The sequence below is a fragment of the Anas acuta genome, chromosome 1 (genome assembly GCF_963932015.1).
Source record: "Anas acuta chromosome 1, bAnaAcu1.1, whole genome shotgun sequence".
In the NCBI taxonomy this organism is placed as follows: domain Eukaryota; kingdom Metazoa; phylum Chordata; class Aves; order Anseriformes; family Anatidae; genus Anas; species Anas acuta.
This window is the reverse complement of record NC_088979.1, coordinates 5,471,689-5,496,031: the sequence shown is the minus strand read 5'-3', so window position 1 is coordinate 5,496,031 and position 24,343 is coordinate 5,471,689. Positions and strand designations below refer to the sequence as shown.

At 38.1% G+C, this 24,343-nt stretch overlaps 2 protein-coding genes across 2 annotated transcripts in view; both read left to right on the top strand.

Annotated features, from left to right (window-relative positions):
* Nucleotides 1-24,343, top strand: part of TENM4 (teneurin transmembrane protein 4) — a 1,646,934-nt gene that overhangs the window by 143,562 nt on the left and 1,479,029 nt on the right. The window lies entirely within an intron of this gene.
* LOC137850055 (taste receptor type 2 member 40-like) lies at nt 22,677-23,576 on the top strand. Its single transcript, XM_068670289.1, has one exon. It carries the CDS (start codon nt 22,677-22,679, stop codon nt 23,574-23,576), a length of 900 nt encoding a protein of 299 aa, XP_068526390.1.

The following is a 24,343-nucleotide window of genomic DNA, read 5'->3' as shown; positions in this document are numbered from 1 at the left end:
AGGGTGCAAATGATTCTAAACATCCCTTAATTACAGTGGTCAAGGTCAATGAGAAACTATATCCTATAAAAGCTAAAGCTTAATAATTTAGCTGTAGAAATACCTACCTCACATTCCTACCTAAACATCTAAAACAGATAGTTCGATAGTTCCCTCTTTCTCAAAATAATATTTTAAAATGCATTTTCAAGATTTATTTATTTTTTTAATGGCTTTAAAACATCCCGGCACAGAGTGCAAAATGACAATTCGAACAGTGCTGCGTATGTTATAAACAGCTTTGCCCTACATACAGCAAGTCACTTCCATTCGTGAAAGAACAAAACTTTATATTCACTACATTAAAGTGCACGTTGATTTACAGCACTCTTTGATCAGATGATCAAAACCCACTTTAACGTTGCTCACAGTACAACCTCACTCTTCACACATGTATCATTCGTAGCTGGCACAGATACCGAGCATCTTAGTGCTCACTAGAGCTGCGTGTCAGCCTTTGGCATCTAGGATCATAGCTTTGGTTCAAGTGCTTGCTGACTGAAGCAAATAACAATAAACATAAAATGACTTTTCTAGGGATTGACTGAGCCAGGTTGGTCTTGGTATGAAGAGAACATTTTTTACCTTTGGTTCTCAGTGAAAGAGAAATTAATTTGAACCCAAGGAGAGAGGTGCATAGGGCTTTGTATACAATTATAATTAGATAGAATTCTGTGATAGAATATAGGGCTCTGTGATAGAATTCAGCTGGCTGCTGAATTATCAGAGGTAGACGTGTACTTAACTATCATATTTCTTATTGCAAAGAGGAACAATTAAAACTTTAAAAGAAATTGGGACTATATATATATAAAACAGGAAGGATTAGAATATTGTGAAGAAGATTTAAGCTGGGATGGGTTAATGCACTAGGCAAATCTAGTGTATTAAATTTCAGGTATAGAGACAACTGATGCTGCTTGTGTAGAACTCAGGAAGAATTTTAAAGTGTACTGAAAATTAACATATTTTTTTCTTTATTTTTTAATATATATATATATTAGTTTCACTTCAGAAAATGCATTGAACAAAAGTGCTTTGTAAAAGTCCATCTGCTTGATACAAATTGCTTCATGACACTATTTATGTGAGAGTTATCAGGCCAGAATTATGTGATATTATTAGTGTGTCAAGAAGCTTAAGTTCTAAAAGGTCTTAAGCTTCCTGAGGATCTTCTGATGCTGCTCTGTCACTGACAGAAGTTTGACCTGATCTGTTTTACCCCACAAACCAGAAGTCTAGTAGTATGTATAGACATGTATTGTGATTTAGTTGATGGAGATAATATCAAGCTTAGTCTTCTTTCTCAGTCCTCCATATGAAGGGCCAGAGAGGTGACTGGTTTTGTGCAATGCTTGTACAGCACACAGCTTCACTGCTGTATCTCATGCACTGTGCACAGTTCATCCAGAATTGCCTTGCCCTTGTATCTGCAAGCCTGCAAGCAATACCTGTGAACAGCTCTGGAGAACAACTGCTGCAAGTCCAGTTTTCTTCTGCTCAAGAATAGCCTTCAGATGTGCTTCTCTGCCATAAAGTAGTCTAGCACTTGCTACCACATCCTATCTGTCCCATGATCATAACAGGAAGATATATATATGCATTGTCTTTCCCTGGAGGACTCCAATTTCTCCAGCCAGAAAAGATGGCAGCCTGAATTTAGGCTTAAGTATGGACTGTAGGTGCTGGTCCCCAGGGTGGTGTGGACTATCAAACTTTCTTATTTGAAATCGTTATTGATATGATTCTGCAGCATTAGAAGACAGTAAATGTAATACATATGATAAAATAGACTAGAATTATAATGATCAAATGAATAGGAGAAAAGGATATTCAGTGAGCATCATGAAACAATGGCAGATGCAGAAGTTTGTGTATAAAAGGATTAGCAGAGGCAGTCCAAATTTTTGTAGTTGCTATTAGAGATCCATTTCAAGTTGCTGTCACCTTCATCTTCCAACATCCTGGTCACTGCAGTGTTGCATAATAATGTTGTTTAAATCCTGTCCCACTATAAAACTTAGACATTATAAACATGTAAATATAAGCCATTCAAATTGCAATAAACAGCTTTGTTCTCAATGTGCAATGAAAGAAATCCAGGTTCATCTGGCCACATCTGTCCTTTTATTCAAGTTACCACCACAAGTGCAAAGCACCAGGGAATGGCTGCAAGGATCTGTTTGTACATGCTTTATTTTCTCTGTCGCTGTTCCTGCTCTTTTGGGGGCACCAAAGATGCTTTCCACCATGACGGATCATATGTACATAACAAGCCCAATGGCCACTGCCAAAAGTTCAGTGGTCCTTGAGATACGTCCGCTGATTCTCCAGATAACTGGCTTGGAGGCATGCAAATGGCAACTTGCACCTACAGTAATGAACCCCTCTGCTCCCAGTTGTGTCTGTTCTTTGTGTGTCACATCCTGTTATTGAAAAGGAGATCTTAATGGAAATGCATGGATTGCAAAGTTTCTGCAGGAGTGCACACATTGAGCAGACTGTACAGAAATGGATTCCAAACTACAGATGGAAAATAAGCATTTTAATTAATGTTAACTTTTATAGTACTTAGAGGACCTACATTCTCATAGATATGATTCTATCCCATTTGGTCATGCAGAAGCTAATTCTGATGAATTTGCTAATTTTGCCAAAGAGAATTCATAACTTCCTCTTTTCATCCCTGTACTTTCTTGCAATTACTGTTGTTTGACAGCTGTTGTTTTCATGCAAATTTCACAATGTGGTGCATGAGTCTCTATGAGGTGATAATAACCGTGCAGATCACGCTTAAACAATAGAAATAAGTATAGATGATACCATTATATTTCTGAGATGCAATTTGATTCCACGTATCTCCCTACTGTGGCCGCATAAACCTCACAGGCAATACTGCCCATTTCCCACTGAGAGTAATAATATGCTGTGGATGTAGATGAAAGCAAAATTGCTTTATATGTATTAGCTACAATTAGTTGGGATACCAAATAGACCATATTCTTGAAGCTTATTTAGTCATTTCGCCTGGGCAAAATGATTTTGCAGTGCTTTATGCCCACTTTACTGATGTGTAAATCCCACCATGCAGATGCAAAGGAGTGGATAAGCTGGCTCTGTGCCATCCTATCAGCAATTATATAGCTGGGATGGTTCTCCCAGCCCACTTTAACTGCAGGACTGCTCCCAGAGCAGTATTATGGAGATATGCAGCATAACTGATATGTGTATTGATTCACTAAACAAAATGAATACACTGTTTCTAGAACTGGATCTAACACAAAGATAACTGAGGCAAGACTATGCAAATGCTGTTAATGGTGAATGGCGGAGATGGCTTTTACTATTCTACTACACTTTCATCACTTTAGATGGACTGTGAAACCACAGTGTGAAATTATTAGCCACATTTAAGTCCTAGAAAGATGCTGGTAGTAGGAAATGTAAAACGACTCACTCTTAATGAATAAAAGGATATCAGATTTTGTTTAAGGAATTAGTGCTTACCATGTTCAAACTTAATAAAATAATAATGTATAGACAGCACTGATAAAAGGAAAAATTGGAATAGCTCAATGTATCTCACAGAGAGGTACGGGCAGAATGAATTAACTAATGTTAATTTTTTCTCGGTGACAGCTGAATTTCAGTGGAGAATAAGCAGTTTCAATAACAAACAGTACTGCACTTTGAGATCCTTCAAGATGAAAGATAATGTATCTTAGCTTTGTGCATAATGTTAGGCAAAGTGTAGACATCAATAGTACTTCATCTATGGATTATTATTTTAATATACAGGAAAAAAATAACAGAAGAATAGCTGTGAAGTCACTGTGAGTGGTTTCGTATGTTTATCAGCTGCAATAGGCCATCTCCAGATAACAATTTATGGCAAAGGCTACAGATGACTTCTGTTAATGGTAAAGTATCATTGACAGGAGACAACATTTTGATTTAATGATTACCCCTTGGTTTTACAGTAATTTGATTTTAGCATTGTAAACTACTTTTCTACTCAAATGTATCACAGCTTTGGACCTATAAGTATAAAATTTAATCAAAGCTGCTGACAGCAAATCAGTTTATTGTTTCAAGGAAACTGAAAATATTAGGGTATTATCTCTAAAGATAATTTGCAGTAAATAAAAGCATTCACTGCTCAGCTTCTTAGTGCTACATTGCATGACCCTGTGTACCCATAACTATCACTGTCTTGTGTGCACACATGTACGCACACACATGCACATGCAAAGCTTGCTCTCTTCTAAAATGTGTTACTCTCTTCTAAAATGCTCACTTCTAAAATGTGTTGCTTTAGAGAGTGTCTTGGACATGTATCTCATAAGCGGCCAGCCATCCCTTCCCTTCCAGCTGCGAGCCAACCTGTCCCTCTTGCTGAAGTTTTGCCTTTCTGTGTCACCCTGTGACTTTTGCTGAGCTGAATCTGCACTTCCAGCTTGGTGAATCAGCGTAGCTGGCACCGAATTAGCAATTCGTAGTATTTCTGTGTGTTCAATAGCACTTTGGTGAGGTAATTACTTTTGGAAATGCCAGTTCAGCACAGCCGGGGACAAGCAGAAAAAGAGATTCAGACTCTCCCAGCAGGGACAGCTGGGGTTGCTGATTAAGGATGGATGAATCTGTTTGGGAAAACAAATCAGTTTAAGCCCCAGTTCTGCTAAACTTCCATATCAGTTCCTGTATTTGTGAAAATGTTTGTCTCTCTTCCAGGAAAAGGGCTGGGATTCTCCATTTGTTTGTTTCTTTGCCATTGCCACCATACTGTTTTCTTCCAAGAACTATGGTTTGATAATTGCAAAATACTGAATTACATGTCTGGTCACATCCATGCAGAGTGATGGCATTTTCTTATAGCATCTTAGGCAACCCCACATGTCAGCTTCTTCAGGAACAGCAGTAAATCTCATGGCACAGAGAATAAAAATATGCACCTAACCAATAGATTTAGAAATTCGCAACCACTTATGTTGTTTTCAGTTGTGTATCTTCATCAGTGCTGCCGTAAGATAAAAGGTATTAACCTTTTATCTTAGAAACAATACGGTAATGTATTAGATTTCTGAAACCAGAAGGCTGGCCAGATCACTGGGAGAAGGTGACATTAGTGTTGTAATGAAGAAAAGTAGTGAAGAACAGAGGCTGTGTAAAAATCATGCTATATTTTAGGCAAGCTCTGCTTAACAAAGACAACGTAAATGGATTTCAAGACCACGTGTGCAGGGCAGCTGTTCCTTGTCCTCTGGTGATAGAAATGGATACTGTCCATTTGTGTCAGATGGTGTCTTCAGATTATTAGTACATTTAAACATGTCTTCCAGAGTCCTAGAAAGTCTTAGCTGGACTGTACATCTGTCTTTCCCTCAGAATAAGACAAAAGTAAAACAATTAGACACTAAGAAATCTGATTTTTAATGTTTTTTGTTTTTGTTTTTGTTTTTGTATTTGTGGCATTAAAAATGATATCTATAGTAAGGACTGTCTTGGTATGGGTTACTTAGATGATTGCTTGTTGGGTGGTATGAAAAGCTCTAGAGTATATTCCTGAAAATCTAGGATACCTCACTCACCACCTTGTTCAGTATTTGGAAATTCATGTGCTGTCTATCTTTCTGATTCTTCACTAGTAAGGGACTGGCATGTTAATGTATATAATCATTTCTGGTAATGCTCACCAATAGCTGCATAACTTATGAAGCACTTTCATATTGCAGTAAGTGTAAAAGGAGAGTGCAGAACAGAAGGAAAATCATGAGTCCAAGCAAAGGAGGAACAGATACTATCTTGTTAAATGAATGGCATAATTTGGAATAAATATCTAATGTTGTTATATTTGTAGGAGTGGTATTAATCAAAGAGAATGTAAGCATTTTTGTAGCATTGACTCTGTTTTGAGAGTGTTTAATAATCAATTATCATAATAAAAACATTTTTAGTCAATGAGCTTTTCCATCATCTGGGTTTTCCCATCAACTTTAGCAGTTCTGGAACCTGCTCAGAACCCATATAACTGTTTTTCAGAGTCATTGTGTAGTCCAGGCAGATTGCATATACTGATGACATGCCTTCTGGAGGTCTCATTAGGAGTCGGTGTATTTAGAAAATATATTCAACAAAAGCAAAGCAAAGATAATTTTCCTAATGTTCAAAATTATGCTAAATTGTATCCTTGAGTGAAAGAAGCATCTCAGATGCCCACCTTATTGTAAAATTGGAATTATGTGTTCATGTAGAAAACATAGTAATCAGCCACTGACATCGCAAGTTCCATCATATAGGAGCAAGTTCCATCATATATATCATATATGTCTGCTTTCTTTATAAAAGCCATTTATATGGACATTAAGATGAGGAAAAGACCTGGATGAACTCAATTAGAGCCACAAGTTTAATGCATCCCAGTGAGTATATCAGGAATTGCAGGTGACACATGCTCCTAATCTCCCTGCCTCCAGTGTCTGCTAGTTTGTACATGCCTTTTTAAAAACATTTTTTTGTTTTGTTTTGTTTTGTTTTGTTTTGTACCATTTGAGTCTGCTGCAGTCTCCTTCCCTCCACAGAATAGGTCAGAATCATCATGGAGTTATCATAGAATGACTTGAGTTGGAAGGGACCTTAAAGATCACCTAGTTCCAATCCCCTTGCCATGGGCAGGGATGCCACCCACTAGGTCAGGTTGCCCAAAGTCCCATCCAACCTGGCCTGGAACACCTCCAGGGATGGGGCATCTGCAGCTTCTCTGTGCAACCTGTGCCAGGGCCTCACTAGCCTCTGAGTGAAGAATTTCTTCTTAATATTCAATCTAAATCTCCACTCTTCTAGTTTAAAACCATTCCTTCTTGTCCTATCACTATCTTTACAAGTAAAAAGTCGCTCTCCATCTTTTTCATAAGACCCCTTTAAGTACTGCAAGGATGCAGGAAGGCCTTCCTGGAGCCTTCTCTTCTCCAGGCTGAATATCCCCAGCTCCTTCATCCTGTCATCATAGGAGAGGTGTTGCAGCCCTCTGATCATCTTCATGGCCCTCCTCTGGATTCACTGACAGATCCACATCCTTTTTGTGCTGGGGGCCCCAGACCTGGATGCAAGACTCTAAGTGGGGCCTCACAGAGTGGGAAAATCACCTCCTTTGACCTGCTAGCCACTCCTCTGTTGATACAGCCCAGGATGCAGTTGGCCTTCTGTGCTGCAAGCACACACTGCTGGCTTCTGGCGAGCTTTTCATCCACCAGAACCCCCAAGTTCTTCTCTGCAGGGCTGCTCACATCGAGTTCTTCTCCCAGTCTCTCTTCCCATCTGGGATTGCCCTGACCCAGGTGCAGCACCTTGCACTTGGACTTGTTGAACCTCATGTGGTTCACATGGGCCCATTTCTCCAGCCTTTCCAGGTCCCTTTGGATGGCATCCCTTCCTTCTTTTCATCAACTGCACCACTCAGCTTGGTGTCCTCTGCGAACTTGCTGATGGTGCACTTGATCCCATTGCCTATGTCGTCTATGTCTATCCACCTGATGGAGGGGAAAGTCACTGCTAACTCTTGCATTACTAGCTGTATGGCAGAAATCCTGCCGTGGTGACTTTAGCATGTCTTATATTGCCATGGTTGAGAACAATGCAGAAACTTGGGTCTACTTGCAGACTGGAACCAAAATGAGTCTGGCTGAACTAGTATCCTAGAAGGAAAGGATTAAGATTTTTTTTTTTTTCTAACAAAGAAAAGGGCATGGACCAGAAATAAATAAATAAGTAAACAAACAAACAAAACTGGGAATGCTGCAGAAAAAGAAGTTAGCACTTGCAGAAGCAGGATGGAGTGGAATGAAACATGAGAGAAGTTAAGTATTTGTCACTAGGGGGCAACGTGGTATTGGATAACTGGATGGATGCTCCCCTGGAAGACAGTGAAATATGGGGACAAGAGCATGACACCATATGGAGGAGAGACTTTAAAATAACAAAGCAGCCTGGTGAAGCAGAGCAGAATGAGAAATTGAGTTTTACTGCCCTTAGTCATCAAATTGAAAACGTTCAGCCAGAGAGAGGGGAGTGGGAGTTGAAGAGGGGAATGTGGCTGCTGGGATTTGATCAGTGATGCTACCTTACGATATAGTCAGACATGAACTCTTCCTGAATGAAGGAGAAGTGGTAGAATCACATTCATTATCAGAGTGCAGAAAGGGGAAAAAGTGTATATAATGGACTGGCTGTCTCAGTTTCAAACAGATGTGGATTTGTGACATCGATAGCTAATATCAGAAAAGCAGTTAGTCTTTCACAAAACAAGTTTAGAAGCTCTCAGTCCATCAGTTTTGACTAGATTTAAATCTCAGTACAATACACAGAGCAAAGTTACCCCTTAAATCACTCCATGTGTAAGAGTGACAGAAAGAAGGGGAGAGGTAGTGTTTCCATAATGTCTGGTGCACATAACCCAGTAATCTATATTCAACTACTGAACTGGTGAAATAAGCTTTTAAATTTGGACCCTTATTTGACCAATGTTGATAGTAGGATAGTTGGAAGATGAATATGGGTTATGTGACTGCTGAGGATTAGCCTTAGAGTTTAAAAGCTTCTTTAAAAGAATAAGTTGTTTTTAATGCATCCAGAATGTGAATATATTAGCCCAAGCTGCTTAGTACATCTGAATGGATTCTTGACTATAAACCAAAATAGTTGAAACAAACTAGTGGCTTCATCCAAAACAGACTGGCTGAATCTATACCACAGAGAAGTTTTCTTCTCTGGGCCCCACAGGATCCTAAGAAGAAAGTAGTTAATTAGTGCATGAAATTGTTTATGAAATACCATGAGGATTGTATTGCAGCCTGCCACAGTAGTGTTTTCGTGTGTTTGGCACAGCTGGGTCCATCTAATATTTTGCCAAGAATGTCCAGAACAGCCCCATTTTGCCCTCTTTCTTCCTAGACCCCTCTAATTCTGCTCCTACTTACTCCATGTGGGAGCTGTCTCTTGTGTTCATCTTCCTGATTTCACTGAGCTGATTGAATATGCTAGGTTTTCAGAATACCATTTACTTGTGTTCATGTGCTAGTTGTTTGTCAGCTCAGAGAAATAAATAAACTCATGATGGAGGCCATTGGGCATCGAATCTGGCACAGGCAAACAAGCAGCAGCTGGTAGGAGCAAGACAACCCATTCTCTGCCACAGGGAAATGTTACTTTGTCTCAGCTGTATCGCTGAAATGTGTCCTTGTACCACTTTAAATTAATAAATCATTCATATATAACCCATGTTCACTAAGTAGACTTTGATAATCTATGTTATATGTCTTTTCATTTATGGCATGAAGTTTTCACATTTTTTTTGGCAGTTGTTCATCCTTTCTCCTCATCTCAAATCATAATAATTTTGAAAACAAAACAAAACAAAACAAAACAACAAAAAAACATTTGGGAAAGTATAAATCTGCAACAAAGATCCCAGAGAGATTTTTAAGTGTTCTTCTTTTCCTGAAGAAGGCCAAATGTCACATTCTTGGATTTAGTCAGATCTACACAGTAAATCTAAATACAAAATATTTGAACACCATTCCAAATAACAGTCAAAATCCAAAACAATAAATAAATGTTCTGCAATAAAAACAGATATAACAGTTATTTCTAAGTGGGATGGAACTGAGTAACTTATTGCAGTTTCTGAAATAATGAGCCTTATTCTCTTGTTTACTGCAGAGTAAATCAAGAATAATTCCACTGTATTTTAGTGCCTTAGACATGTGAAAGTGATACAAGTGAAACAGACTTTGGGCTTCTGCTTTATTAGTGGAAATGAAGAATTATGAGCAGAAACACCAGTGTGAATCCTTTTAAACAGACAAAATTATTACTTTTGGGAGTCCTTTCTGGATTCAAATATAATTGTGGTTAGAACTAATTTTCTCCTACACTACTTGGGACAAAACTGCTGTTATTGCTGTGTGTGTATTTTCAGACTTTGATACAATGGTATTCAATTCTTTTCTGGGATCCAGGTACTTCACTAATACAAATAATTATAGTTGCAGCATGGGGACTGTATTTTGTGGTTGGACATAGTCGAAACCATGAAAGAATATTGTTGGTCATACAATGTAGTGAGCTGTGAGAAGTGCTACATAATGTAGCATAGCTTAGCAACATTAATTCATTTACACCAGGTGGGAGCAAAGGTCTGCCTGTCCAGGGACCTCCTTGTGACAAAAACAGAGAATAGATGCCTAGGGAAGATTATACAAACTGGACAAATATATACATTATTTTTTCCTGATACTGTCCTGGGAATCAAAATTTAATAGTCCAGGGACTATGTGAACCAGATTATTTATTTATTTATTTATTTATTTATTTATTTATTTATTTATTCGTTTGTTTATTTATTTATTTATTATTTATTTAATGTATTTAAGCAATCCCTTGGCTTCTCCAGCCCCGAGCAGAGCAGGCTGAGGGAAGGCCTCATGGCGGCCTGCAGCTCCCTCACAAGGGGAGCGGAGGGGCAGGCCTTGAGCTCTGCTCTCTGGGGACAGCAACAGGACCCGAGAGAATGTTATGGAGCTGGGACAGGGGAGGGTCAGGCTGGGAGTTAGGGGAAGGTTCTTCACTGAGAGGGTGGTCGGGCACTGGGACAGGCTCCACAGGGCAGCAGTAGCAGAGGCTACTGGACTTCAAGAAGCATTTGGAGAACACTCCCAGACCTGTGGTCTGATTTTGGGGTTGTCCATTGTGGAGCCAGCAGTTGGACTCGATGATCCTTGTGGGTCCCTTGCAACTCAAGATATTCTATGATTCTATGAATACCCAATTGTTTTATTTCCTGTGGACATCTAAATTCATCTTTTGGATCCATGCAGACTTTTAGCACTGATAGTATCTTCTGACAAGCAGTCCTGCAACTTCCCCTATGTGTAATGTGGAATACCAACTTTTGTTTGCTTTTAACTCCTCTTTCATTTGATGCCACCTATTTGCTGTACAAGAAAATACCATAAATTGTCAACCCTATTCACCTTTTCCATGTATGAGATTTTTGTGTACCAGCAGGTCATATCCTCCAGAACTGTCTGGTTTTACCACACTGAAGAGTTCAGCAGTTTTTCCATTTTATGGAAACCTGCCTTCAGCTGTCCCAGAAAATATCAATCTGTAGAAATTAATTCATAACAGGATACATTTTTCTTCTTCTTCTACCATTTTAACTTGAAACATAGGAAAACTTACTTTGTATGTGTGTTTGTGTATGTATGTGTGTGACTTTGAATGTGCTTCCCACTTGAGAATATCATTCTAACACTTTGCATACAGTAAACAGGCACGTGTCATTGTGCTAAGCATTTTCTCAAGGTTTTGATGGCTTTTTATTTAATGCATCATTCACCCCTTGCTGTATAAATCACAACAAGTAACATTTAATTATTGCTAAATTAAAAACTGATAGGATATTGAGAAATAATACCTGGACCCAGGCATGTTGGTAATGCATTTCATTGTACTCTACTACCCGAAACTATGTTCACATCCATGTGACATCTAGATACTGCAAAATAAATGAGAGATTGAATTGTAGATTTTTCATAAAGTTTCTTCACATCTGGGAAACTGGATTTAAAAAGTCAAGTGACGTGACCTTAGAGCTGTACAGAAGGTGTTACTTGAGTAGTGTGCATCAGAAACAGGTTGTAAGTACACAGACTTTTTCTTTATTTATATGAGCTCTGAAGAGGTATAAGGAGAGACTTCAGTACAAATCTTTCTGAACAAATAATGTTTTCTTTCTCCTCGAGGCAGTGCCAGAAATATTGCTGACTTTCAAGGTGAGTAGGATTTGCTGTGACATGTCGCTTACATTACTAAAAAGTATAAGTAAGCAGTGAAAATCAGGATTAATCTAAATTTGCATCACAGGTGGTGTGGAGTATTGACAGAGGGATTTGCATTGCAGTCGACTGTCAAAATGGCACAGTGGTTATACAAACACAAGCGGATCCAGCATCAGATCACTGCAAGCAATTTGCTAATAGTGCTGAAATAGCGGACGCCTATAAATGGTATTAAGGCTACAATACTTATTTGTACTAAAAGGCACAATTATATGAAAGGTGTACAGTTGGCAAAAGTAGGCACTTAACAGTTGATAAATAAAATGCGTATTTTATTTTGCCTGTGTGCTGCTCTTGATGATAAAATCTTTAATCGTATCACCACATACAGTTGTTTTTTACTGATCTTTTTTCTTCTGATGGATTCCTTGCGTTGGGAAAAAAAACAGAGCTTTCTATTTGCTAAATTTAAGTTATTGCTTACAAATACTACAGTAGAATTCCTAACAAAATTGCAAAGATCTTTTTTTTTAATGGAAAATAATATATTAAAAGTTTAAATGAACTTGCTTTACCTAAATACTAGAGAGCATTATTGTGAAATAAATTTACAATTCAAATACATTTAGAAACTGAGGATATATTTCTTAAATATTAATATGTGTTTTAAAATTATAAATCCACTACAACAAAAAATAAATGAAACAAACAAGCAAACAAAACAAACAAAAAGCTATGTTGCAGTTAAGTGTTGTTTCTCAGATACATTAATTAATACAGTCTATATGAGTGGAAAATATTTATTTATTTATTTGTTAACTCTTCAAATTCTTGGTTTCTCATTCTGTTTGGTGTTCAAATGACATTAAATGAATTAAAATTATTCTCTTCTGCACATTCTTTCACTGGCCAAACATGGTAATTTAGTGCCTTTATCTGTGTGAGTTTCCGAAGAGTGTTGCCAGCTATGCCTCAGAATTTGACAGAGACCTGACAGCTACTAGAGGTCTACTAAACAACAAAAGTAGAATACTGGAGAACATATATTGGTCAATGGTTATTTTAAAGTCTAGTGACACTAGGATATGGAGAAAAGGTCTACCAAAGTGTTTGTGTCAAGTAGTGAGAGTGGTGGCAAGGTGACTTCTGGCCTTGTCAATGACTGTTCATGTTTGCAAGACCACCAGCACCCTCAGCTCTGCAAATCCATGAACAGACTGCAAATCTGTTTCTTGAGCTATGTGTTCTTTCCAGAAGTAATGTGCTTAAGTCAGGTTTACTACATGTCGGAAAAGCAGTTGGGGGCTTACCTATTACTGTACGTGTAATTTCTTTTCATTGTATCCTGTGATCCAGATATTTAACTTTATTTCTGGTAGCCTAAAAAGGGGAATGTTGAGCTCAATTCTACCTCATAATGTTTTGCTTTTTCTTTCAACTTTATAACATGACCAGGTTTCTTTGTACCTCTTGCTTAAAAAGAAAAAAGGTTTAAGTTGCAATTCTCCTGGTGATTTTGTACTGGCGTACTCAAAGCTTAAAATGTCATTGCATCCTCTGGGCAATGCAGGTTACCAAGGTCTATTGCTCTGACTAATGTAATTAGAGATTTTTCTTCTAGGTGTTGTGTATGATCATCAACATTTTTGTGTTTCCAGCTGAGTTCAAGGAAACCTGAATGATGATGGCAAAATAAGTTTAAATAATTCATTCATTCTTAAAATACTTCATTAGAATCATAGAATCATAGAATCATAGAATATCCTGAGTTGTAAGGGATCCTTAAGGATCATCAAGTCCAACTCTTGACACCGCAGAGGTCTACCCAAAAGTTCAGACCATGTGACTAAGTGCACAGTCCAATCTCTTCTTAAATTCAGACAGGCTCGGTGCAGTGACCACTTCCCTGGGGAGCCTGTTCCAGTGTGCAACCACCCTCTCTGTGAAGAACCCCCTCCTGATGTCAAGCCTAAACTTCCCCTGCCTCAGCTTAACCCTGTTCCCGTGGGTCCTGTCACTGGTGTTAATGGAGAAAAGGTCTCCTGCCTCTCGACACCCCCTTACGAGGAATTATTTATTTTATTAAGAGCAAGAAAAACACTTCTCACTGTGCACTGGGTTTACAAGGAAAGGTTTTGGTAGTGGAGGGCTGCAGAGGCTCTGTGAGAAGAATCCAGAATCTGGACCATTTCAGATAAGGGCCAGTTTCAGCTGGCTCAAAAAGGGACTCGCTGCTGCCCAGAGCTTAGCCAGTAAGCGATATTGTTTGTGCCTCTGTGAGAGCAGAGTTAAGAAAGGGTCAAAAAACTGTTGTGCGACAGCAGATGTGAGAACTGAGAAAGAAGCAGCCCTGCAGCCACCAAGGTGAGTGCAGAAGGAGAGCAGGAGGTGCTCCAGGCATGCAGCACAAGTTCTCCTGTGGCCCGTGGAGAGGCCCCTGGAGGAGCAGGCTGTCCCCCTGCAGCCCATGGGTCCCACATAGGGCAGATCTCCACACTGCAGCCCATGGAGGAGCCCCTAGTGGAGCAGGTGGATGTGTCCTGGAGGAGGCTGCGGCCCATGGAGAGCCCCCACAGGAGCAGGCCCTGGGCCAGAGCTGCAGCCCGTGGAGAGGAGCCCACGCAGGAGCAGAGGATCTGGGCGGGAGCTGCCACCCATGGGGGACCCGTGCTGGAGTAATTTGCTCTTGGGGGATGGACCCCATGGTACAGAGCCATGTGGGAGCAGTTCCTGAAGAGCTGCAGCCTGTGGGCAGCCCCCAGAGGCTCAGTTTCGGAAGGACGGCATGCCATATGAGGGACACCATGGGGAGCAGGGGCAGAGAGTGACCATGAAGTAGAGACACAGCGTCAGGGACTGACCACAGCCCTGTTCCTGTGTGCTGCTTGAGGGGAAGAGGTAGAAAGGAGTGAATGATTGGAAGATGGTTTTAGTTTGCTTTTAGTTGTCACTTCTTTAGTCTCCTAGTGATAGTCAGTAAATTATATCAGTCTCCCTACTCTGAGTTTGTTTTGCCTGTCACAATAATTGTTGAGTGATCTTCCTGTCATTATCTCAACCTTTGAGCCCTTTTCATCATATTTTCTTCCCCTTTCTCTTTGGGGAGGGGGAGTGAGAGAGTGGTTGTGGTGGAGTTAAGCTGCCCAAGAAGGTAAAACCACCAGACATTGAAACCGAAAACTGAGGGACATCTCCCCTTCCTCCATCTGTTCCCCAGCTGTTACTACTGAACATGATGTTGTATAGCATGGAGTAACCCCCTTGGTCAGCAAGAGTCAGCTGTCCTGGCTGTGTCCCCTCCCAGTAACTTGTGTGCCCCCAGGTATCTTGCTGCGAGGGTAGCACCAGAAGTAGGAAAGTGTGAAAAGGCATTGTGTGAGCACTGCTCTGCAACAGCTTAAACATTGGTATGTTATCACCACTGTTTTCATCACAAATCCAAAAAATAGCATCATACAAGCTACTGTGAAGAAAACTTGCTCCATCCCAGTCAAAACCACTATAAGGATAATATGATTTCATTGAAAAATTTACCCTGAATTCATTATTATTTCTTAAGCTTTCTGGTGGACACTGTACAATGAACCAAACTCAGCCCACAAGAGCTCTTCCAATCATAGTGACAAATGTCAGATAAAGATGTAACTGTGGCTGCAGACAGTGATAGTTTGCAATGATGATATGGAGATAAAAACAAAAGGCTTTATTGTTGACCCAGCTAACACAGTATTCATCCCCAGGGATAATAGAAAAGCTTTGAATATCCGTTTATCCAGGATACAGGAAGGCATCCAGATATAGCTTATAGGCATAGACTGGCAGCTAGTTCCTTTGTGACTTGAGGTAGGGAAAATATGAGTTTTCTTCTGGTGTCTTACATTGTTACGGGGCAAGGTTTTTGTAAGTTTTTTTTGGAAGAGTGAGTTTTGGAAGGAATTAATTCATTTGCTGGTGAAGGTGAAGAAACAAATCAGGGGGAAATGAGAAAAAGGAGGGAATGAGAGTGAATGGTGCATGGTGCAGGTGGCATCCAGGAAGTGAACACATTTCCTTTCATACTTTAGATGGTATAAAGCACAAACTCATATTTACAAATACTATCTTCATTCATCTTTACAAATGCTGTCTTGAGTTGATGCATACCTAGTTAAACTTTATTCCTTCATGACAAAGAGAAACTGTTACAGTCAGTAGTTTCTTCCTAATTCTAGCTTCTTCTTTCTGGGGTGTACATGCATTCTTTCTTCCTTAAAGTTATAGTTACTTCTTTGTTTCATCTGTGCAGCATTTTCTTTTTGACCTCTCTCAAGTATTTTGAAGGACTCTTTCCATTACCTTTGTCTGATCAGTCTTCAGTGTTGACAACAGCCCTCTGAAAAACAAATTGTATCATACTGAAATTAACAGTATGTTATCTCCATTTCAACAATGACAGCATTATGACAGCCTGCAAATTAATGGTAAAAGAAATTATCACCCTTTCACATGTATTTTTGAGATATTTTGTGAAACATAAAGTCAGCATGTGTTAAATGGCAGCTTGATTTATTGATGTTTACTAGATGCAGGATATTTTATTAAGGTTCACAAGCCTTCCATACCTTGTCAAATACATGAGGAACACTTGATGAACCATTTTAAAAAGTGCCATTGAGAGCAACACCCATGTTTACAGCAACAGAGTCGGGACTGCTGAGTTTCTGGGCAAGAGTCTAAACCCAAACAGTGATGGCTTATCTTTTATTTTTTCTTGAAAGTTTTGTTGGCCTATTTCTTTATCTTATACAAGAAGTATTCTCCTATTCTTTGTTGATGTTGTTGTTGTTTTTATTATTCAATTATTTTTCTATAAGGATCTTATTACTAAGTACTTCATTGTCTTATGCCTGTGTTATAAATATGTGCTATTCATTACGGATTGTAAAAATCTTATTTATTAAAAAGCTCATGATTTAAAGGTGAAAAAATGCCATGAGGATCTACTAGGCACTTACTCCACTGGAATTGAATTTATTATGATTTCTTGGAAAGTGGTGTTCTTCCTCCAAATTGAAATAAAGTCTGTTTTCCTTTTTTTTTTTTTTTTTTTTCAGCACAAAATATGAGTGAACAATAAATTATTCTCATCTCCCTCTCTCTTTCTTTATTAGGAAATGAAAGTACCATGGTTATATGCATTCTTTACTTTATTGTACTGTTTTGCAAATCTTTTAATTTAGCTGTGGTATAATAAAACATTAACGGTCCAACAAATGGTTAACACATGTTAAACACAAAACTGTACTTTCACTAGGAGGCAGGGAAAAAGTTGAAATTCTTCCAGTATTTTTCTTTCCAGGTAGAATTCTAAAATGGAATTACAGGCTAGGTATTCTGCTTTTAGACAGAAAACACGAGGGAGACAGCATGATTCCAGTATTGCAGTAGTTCAGCTGGTGATCTAGAGCCCTTCTAACATTTCAGGAGAGCAGATTGTGAACACTGAAAAAGAGATGCTAATGATTCCAGATCATGTCTTCAATCACAATGACTGAGAGAATGATAGGAAAAGCTAGACTTATGATTCACATTAATACACTAACAATGTGAATAGATGAGATGTGTCCTTCTGAAGCATGATCTTAATCTGTCCAAACCCTACCCTAGTTCTGATTTCACTGTAACAATCTGAGTTTGAAAAACATTTAAGAATTGCTTGAGGAACATCAAACAAAATGACAGCGTCTACTGGACCTCATGAAGTCTTGTTTTTTCCTGCTGTGTGCTTGATGTCTCCAGTCTTAGAGAACGGACAAAAACTAATTGGACAGTCCAACAAATCTTAGTGGTAGTTTTCACAGGAGTACCCCATAACAAACACTCATGTAAAAGCCATTATACTATAGGTGTTGTTTGAAAATGTCAGTATTGTACTTCTGTATTTATCTGCTGGTCCAGCTGCTGGAGTAAATGGCCATGAAAGATGAAATTTATCTCATTAAACTTACCATATTTACACTTCAGATACAAACAAAGTTATAAAGCAAAATATAGCCAGCTCTGCTGTTGCAAGAATTGACTTTTACGGTTATATCTAAACTGATGGTCTTGGGATTGCTTCCTCACGTGCATGTTCGGGTAAATGCCATTACCCCACCTTGATTTCACTCTGGATCATGGACAAACCTTCACAGGTCCATATCTCCATGAGATGAGAACCCTGGTTCTCAAGTTAGAAGCAAGTTCAGCTGCATGGACTTTACAGATGTTCATCTCCATGGTTTTTGTTTATGATATTTTTTCCTCAAATGTGCTGGAGGTATCACATGAGAAAGCTTTACATTTGGAAATTTGATCAAGAATTAGTTTTGGTGAGGGCACCAAATTTCAAAAGGCATGTCTGTTAACATGCAGAGAGATGAGTAAAGATATGGAAGTGTGGCAGCAGTTTGAGCACCTGTCATGTCACATCAAAATCAAAGCAGAAAAGACAGCAGCAAGAACTTAATGAACTTAACACAAAAAAAGTCAATCCCATTAAACATGTTCTATTTTTTCCTATCCTCAATCCAACCATAGACAATTACTTCTCACTAAAACTTATGAAACAGTGTTTGTAGTTGGATGGTTCATCGGCGACATTTCCAAGACATGCATCTTCCTGAACAATACAATAAATAAATCATCCGGTATCATATTCACATGCTTCTTGCACACAGTAAAAGGTTGAAAGATTAACCAGATACCAGTTAATTAGTGCTTCATGTTTTTCTGAATGAGCAGAATGGACAGTGTTTTACAAGAGCCAGAAACTGTCTGCTGTGCTTTAATTATCTCTCTAACTACTTCAACAATTAAAATTATTGTAGGAATTGTGGGAAGTGTATTTATTACAGTTGTTAATATGAATGCATGAATCAAAAGAGGAAAGCTGTTACCCAGTGAACTGAACCTATCTTCTCGAAGTACAGTGAGTTTTGTCTTGTAAGGGAAAATGTGTAAATTCAGACACTTCTCTCCAGAATTTACTATTTATGTCATACTAAAATAATCCTGTGATTATTTTTAAGAATTGCTAGAGTCTGCATCACACCGTGGCTCAGCTAGTTTTATAAATTCAATCACATGCTCTCCCAGAGGATGAGGTCAAGGAACTCTGACATATTGTAAGGTCTCTTCTGTATCCTCTGCCAACTAGATCTGTTCTGATCATGACCATTAACTCTATAGCTCAAAAAGAAGTCTACAAAAGAGCATTAATGTGGCAACCCTACCTGGGATCTGCAAGCTAATTGTCTTTCTTTCACAGAGTACCTCCTTTCCTTTATTGCAATTCTCCTTTCATCCAGGTTGCTGCTGGTCTCATTGTGGAGACACATCACACCAAAGTGAATCTCTATGTCTGATTACATATACCTGATGACAGGTGTGTGTAGTTGTCTTTAAAATTCTGATCTCTGGTTTTATTGCTAAGAAAATGTTGACCTATCCAGACAATATAATTGAGAAATCAAGGAAACTTACAATCCTAGTATTAGATACATTCTAAATATTTGAAGTAATCACTCTTATTTTCATCACAGTTTATTCCTAATAGGAATAAATGAAGCTGAGAATTCATCATGATATAAAATACCAGAAAAAATAAAACCAGAAACTTCTGTGACCACAGCATGAAGTTCTCAACATGCAGCATCCTTCAGGAGTTTAGACTCTATTTTCTTCCAAGTCTGGATATTTGTAAATCACTGCTATAAAACTGGATTTTTTTGACTTCTGAATTCAGATCAGACAATCTCAACATACTTGTACTCTTTTGGTCTTTCCACTGCTGCGAGGACAATCTATGAAATCATGTCCACATCACCCTGAGGTTGCTCTATGAACCACTGAAGGGTCCTATTCATATTTACACAGTGATCCATTATGAACCTTATCATTCCTGTCTTTTACATTGTCACGACAGATGAGTACACCAGGCCTGAAACCTAAATGACACATTATTGTTGTACTCCATAAAAACCTTCCAGCCCATCTTACCTGAAGTATACAGACCCTGCAGCCATGGCTCACTTAAGTAAGGTGCTCATACTGCCACCATCCCTCAGTATCCTCAGCTTTTTTGCAAAAGCATGTTGCAACTAAGCTACAAGGTTAGAAAAAGGCAAAATGAGAGAATTCAGGTTGCTGCATACAGTTACCACTGTAAGTGAAACTATGATTATCTCCAGCAGCCAACCTGCTCACTCTGTCTGGGACCAAACAGGTGCCAACATGAGGAACAGTCAAGTCCTGGTTTCTGTTATCTATAAACTGGCCTTTTGCATCATGGTGATTGCAGGTATGTCATCAGCATCCATCAGCAGACTTATGGTCCTCTGGAGAACCCCAGAATATTGTACCACTTGCACAGTCCCTCAGGAAGCCCTTGGCGTACTAGGAGACAAAAAGAAGAAATAAATATTTATATATAAACCATATCTGGGAATAGAGCACTTTAGCTCAGTAACAAAGAACTGAGAGACAGGCAGACAGGCTGCCTGAATTATATGAGCCATAGACTTGCTACCAGGGTGTAGAGATTGTGTGATGGCTTCTTTGTAAAGGACCTGGTGGGAATCTTCAAGGCATGAATATTTTCTCTGTTAAGTAGTTATTCCAATTTTTGACCTTGCTCAAATAAAAAAAAATAAATAGATAAATGGAAATTATATTTCTTTTCCTTTAAAATTCTTATTTTTGATGGTGGATATGGAGAGAATAGAATTTTGTAACTGTTTTCTGGAACAGTTCAGAATAGATTTTAGTCTTGAAGTTTTCTATCTTCCAATGCAGTTTCTTCTACTTCATAATTGCAGTGCTGTTTTTTATAAGCGTATTAAAATAAAGTGTTATTGTCATATTCCCCTGAGTAACTTAATGACTACATTTTTAAGATAACTGATTACTGTAATTATGTAATGTATATTCTGTGTACAGGAAGCTTTATGCATGTAATTTTAAAATACACCATAGGTGTTGTTACACTTTTTTTTTTTTTCCTCCTTAGTAAGGTATGACTTTATCACTATTTTGAAATACTTCTTGTGAAATACACGATAGGAAAAGTAAACATGCCAATGTATTCTTTGTTTTATTTTATTATTTTTTCTCCCTTTGGCTTAATGAAATTTGGAAGCTTGAGAAGATATTTTGTAAAAGTGTCTTAGAATTGCTTTTTTATTTTTTATTTGTAAATTTACATTGTTGTGATGAAAAAAATATAGTCACTTTTTAAGGAGAAAACTTCCTGTCTTTGTGGTTACTAGGACCTAAATGGAAATGTAAATTGAGCATGACTGAAGTATTGACAGAAAAAAAAAAATAAAAGGAGATTTTAATTTCAATAAGTTGATGAAGAAATTTAAGTTAACTATTCCACTGCTGAACAATTCTACAAAAGCTAGGATATGGTTGGATATATATATATGCATATATATAGGCTATACATGTACGTCCTAGGATGAAGATCGGATATAATGGTAAACAGTGTATCCAATTGGCAGGTTTTATCATATTGAGAATTTTGGTCTGCCTTTCACTTTGAATCATCTTACTCCACTGAGAAATGGACTCCAGAAGTATATGTCAACCTTCCACAAAAAAAAATCATAAAAACTTTACTGCCTAAGTAAAGTACTTTTCAGTAGCCAAATGATTTTGTTTCCTTCCATGATGTCAAAGTATTCATGTGTTCTTTCATATTTCTCTAATGAAAAAAAATATATATATTTACAACATTAACGCACTAATATTACATTCATAGATTGAATTAATGGGATTGTTTCATAAATCTAGACATATTTCTTTTTAAGTTAGCAATAATGCACTGTGGGCTTTAACACCACCACCACTTCCCCTCCAATCCTCATGGACTAATTGCAGCAGCTAGCCAAAGAGGGCACACATATGCAGATGGATGGCAGACTTTCATTCCATAAAGAAAAAGAGGTCCAGATCTCCTGCATAGAGAAGGAACTTCCCTGTGAAACATAGGTGGGATAGAGGTCATGGCAGTGAAACTAGCTGGGGACTTTAACAGTGTTCTGCTTGATGTACTGCTCTCCTTCACTATCCTGCTGTCATAAGTTTCCTCATTATACAACCAGCCACTGTCATCTTTTGATCCCATATATGTGATCATTACAAGAGATGGTCATAGAAGTGACCATTTACATGAACACATCAGAAGTGGGTAACTGTATGAAGCAATAAATAATAACAGTAGGGTAGCTTGTTTGTCTGGAGTGCTTCCCCAAAATAGGACAAGGCTGTACAATCTTCACCATGTTAAAATGGTGGTGATTAACTACTGTGGTCATACTTGACAGAGTTTCAAAACAATATGAAAGATAATTGATATAATATAAAACCTGTTGTTATCTCCTGACATGCTGCTGGCTGTGTTGGGTTGCTTGATACAACTTCTTCCACATTGTCAGGTACAGTCATAATCACAGAGCCAGAGCCTTCTGTCACTCCAGGTGGGAATATAAATAATTGGATAAAAGATAGGGCAGTTAATACACCTGACAATTCCACATCCCTAATGAAAAACGTAGGCAAATCTTATGCATGTAAAAATTTAGAATTAATTATTAAATCCTTCTCTGATTTGCAAGCTCAGAAACAGCATCAACAAACATACTATCATTTCCAGATGTCTTGTTCCTTGATATAAGGCGAGCAGACTGGGGCTGGGGCTAGTCATATACTGTCTGATCTGTTCATCTTTTGCACAGCTTCACAAGGTAATCAGGCAGAGGTGACCAAAGCAGCAAGATGTTGCCTCCAGTTCTCATCATTTCAATGTGTATTGTAGCTATTGAAGTTGTTGTTGGATTTATGGGAAATGGATTTATTACAGCTGTTAATAGCATTAACTGGATCAAAAGCAAAAAAATCTCTGCTGCTGATATGATTCTGATCTTCCTGAGTACATCAAGATTTATCTTGCAGGTGACTGTAATGATGTACATTCACAGTCTCTATTTTACGGATGTTTTCAAGTTGGCTTCTGTGTACAAAGCTTTTGGTGCTGTATGGATGTTTGTAAACCATGCCAGTTTGTGGTTCAGTACCTGGCTCTATGTCCTCTACTGTGCTAAAATAATCAATGTCACCCAATGGTTGTTCCTGCAAATCAAGCTCAGAATAACTGGGATGGTTCCACGGCTGCTTCTAGGATCACTGGTGGTCTCTTCCGTGACTTCTCTTCCTTTCTTATGGACTACACCCAGCACATACCTCTGCAGCTCAACCGGGAACTGTAGAGAGAATAGCACAGTACACATCAGTGACTGGGACAGTTCACATCTGTACATTCTTCTTCTTTACTTTGCTGGTTGCTTTTTTCCTCTGGTACTATCTGTGGTAACCTCAGCCCTATTAATTACTTCTCTGTGCAAACACACCAAGAATATGCAATGCTATGTAGATAGTTTCAGGGATCCTTTGATAGATGTTCACCTAACTGTCATTAAATCCATTATTTCTTTCCTGATCCTATATCTTTCCAGTTTTGCAGCTCAAATTCTTTTGACACTGTCAACTTCTCAAAGTCAAGATGCTGTGAAGGTTGCAGTATCTTTAGTAGTAGCTGGAGCATATCCTTCAATACACTCTGTTATCCTGATCATAGTCAATTCAAAGCTGAAACTGGCATTCAGGATGTTTTGCTAGCATTTTAAATGTCATTTGGAAAGTGTGACTCCCTAAGACTTATATTAAAGTTTTAAAACTCTCAAGTTATACCTCCGGAGGAAAGATTTTATGAATTTATTGTTTCAACATCTTTGCTCTTTATCAAATGTTGTAGTCTCTCAGGGATTTCTGTGACTAAATCTCCTTAACATTTCATAACATCTGAAATAATATGCATTTTTACCTTTTGCTTTTTATTTTTTTAATATACCACTCTTGCTCTCTCACAATCTGATTTAATAAAGAGGAAGAACAAGAATGCAGTGAAAGGAAATAATACACTTAAATACCAAATCAAGTACAAGATGTGATTTCATATTCACTGTTTAAGACTGCTGAATTTATGATACATTTGAATGAAAGACAGTGGGACTAAAACAGAGACAACAGATACAGAACTCACAAATATCAGTTCTCATCTAAAGAATTTTTCACCTGAGAAGCTTAAAATTGGCTGAAACACATGCTGCACAAGACTTAACAGAATATGCTTCTAAGCATGCAAAACTAGTTAGAAGATAACCTGGGGGAAAATTAAGATAAGGTGACATATAACTAATTAATGTAATTGTAATTATATTTTGAATGAGGTTTGTGTTAGAATTCTAGTATATGCATAGCAACTTAACAGTTAAATCTTCCTTTAAAACTTTCTTTTGTTCAAAGCATACTTTATATCAGTTTGTTTATTTTTTGTTTCTTAAACGTTTTTTAGTAAGTTGGTGATTACAATGTAATTGGATGTA

Excerpts from the sequence above, each read along its gene's own strand:
- LOC137850055 (XM_068670289.1), top strand. The coding sequence starts at position 22,677 with ATGTTGCCTCCAGTTCTCATCATTTCAATGTGTATTGTAGCTATTGAA.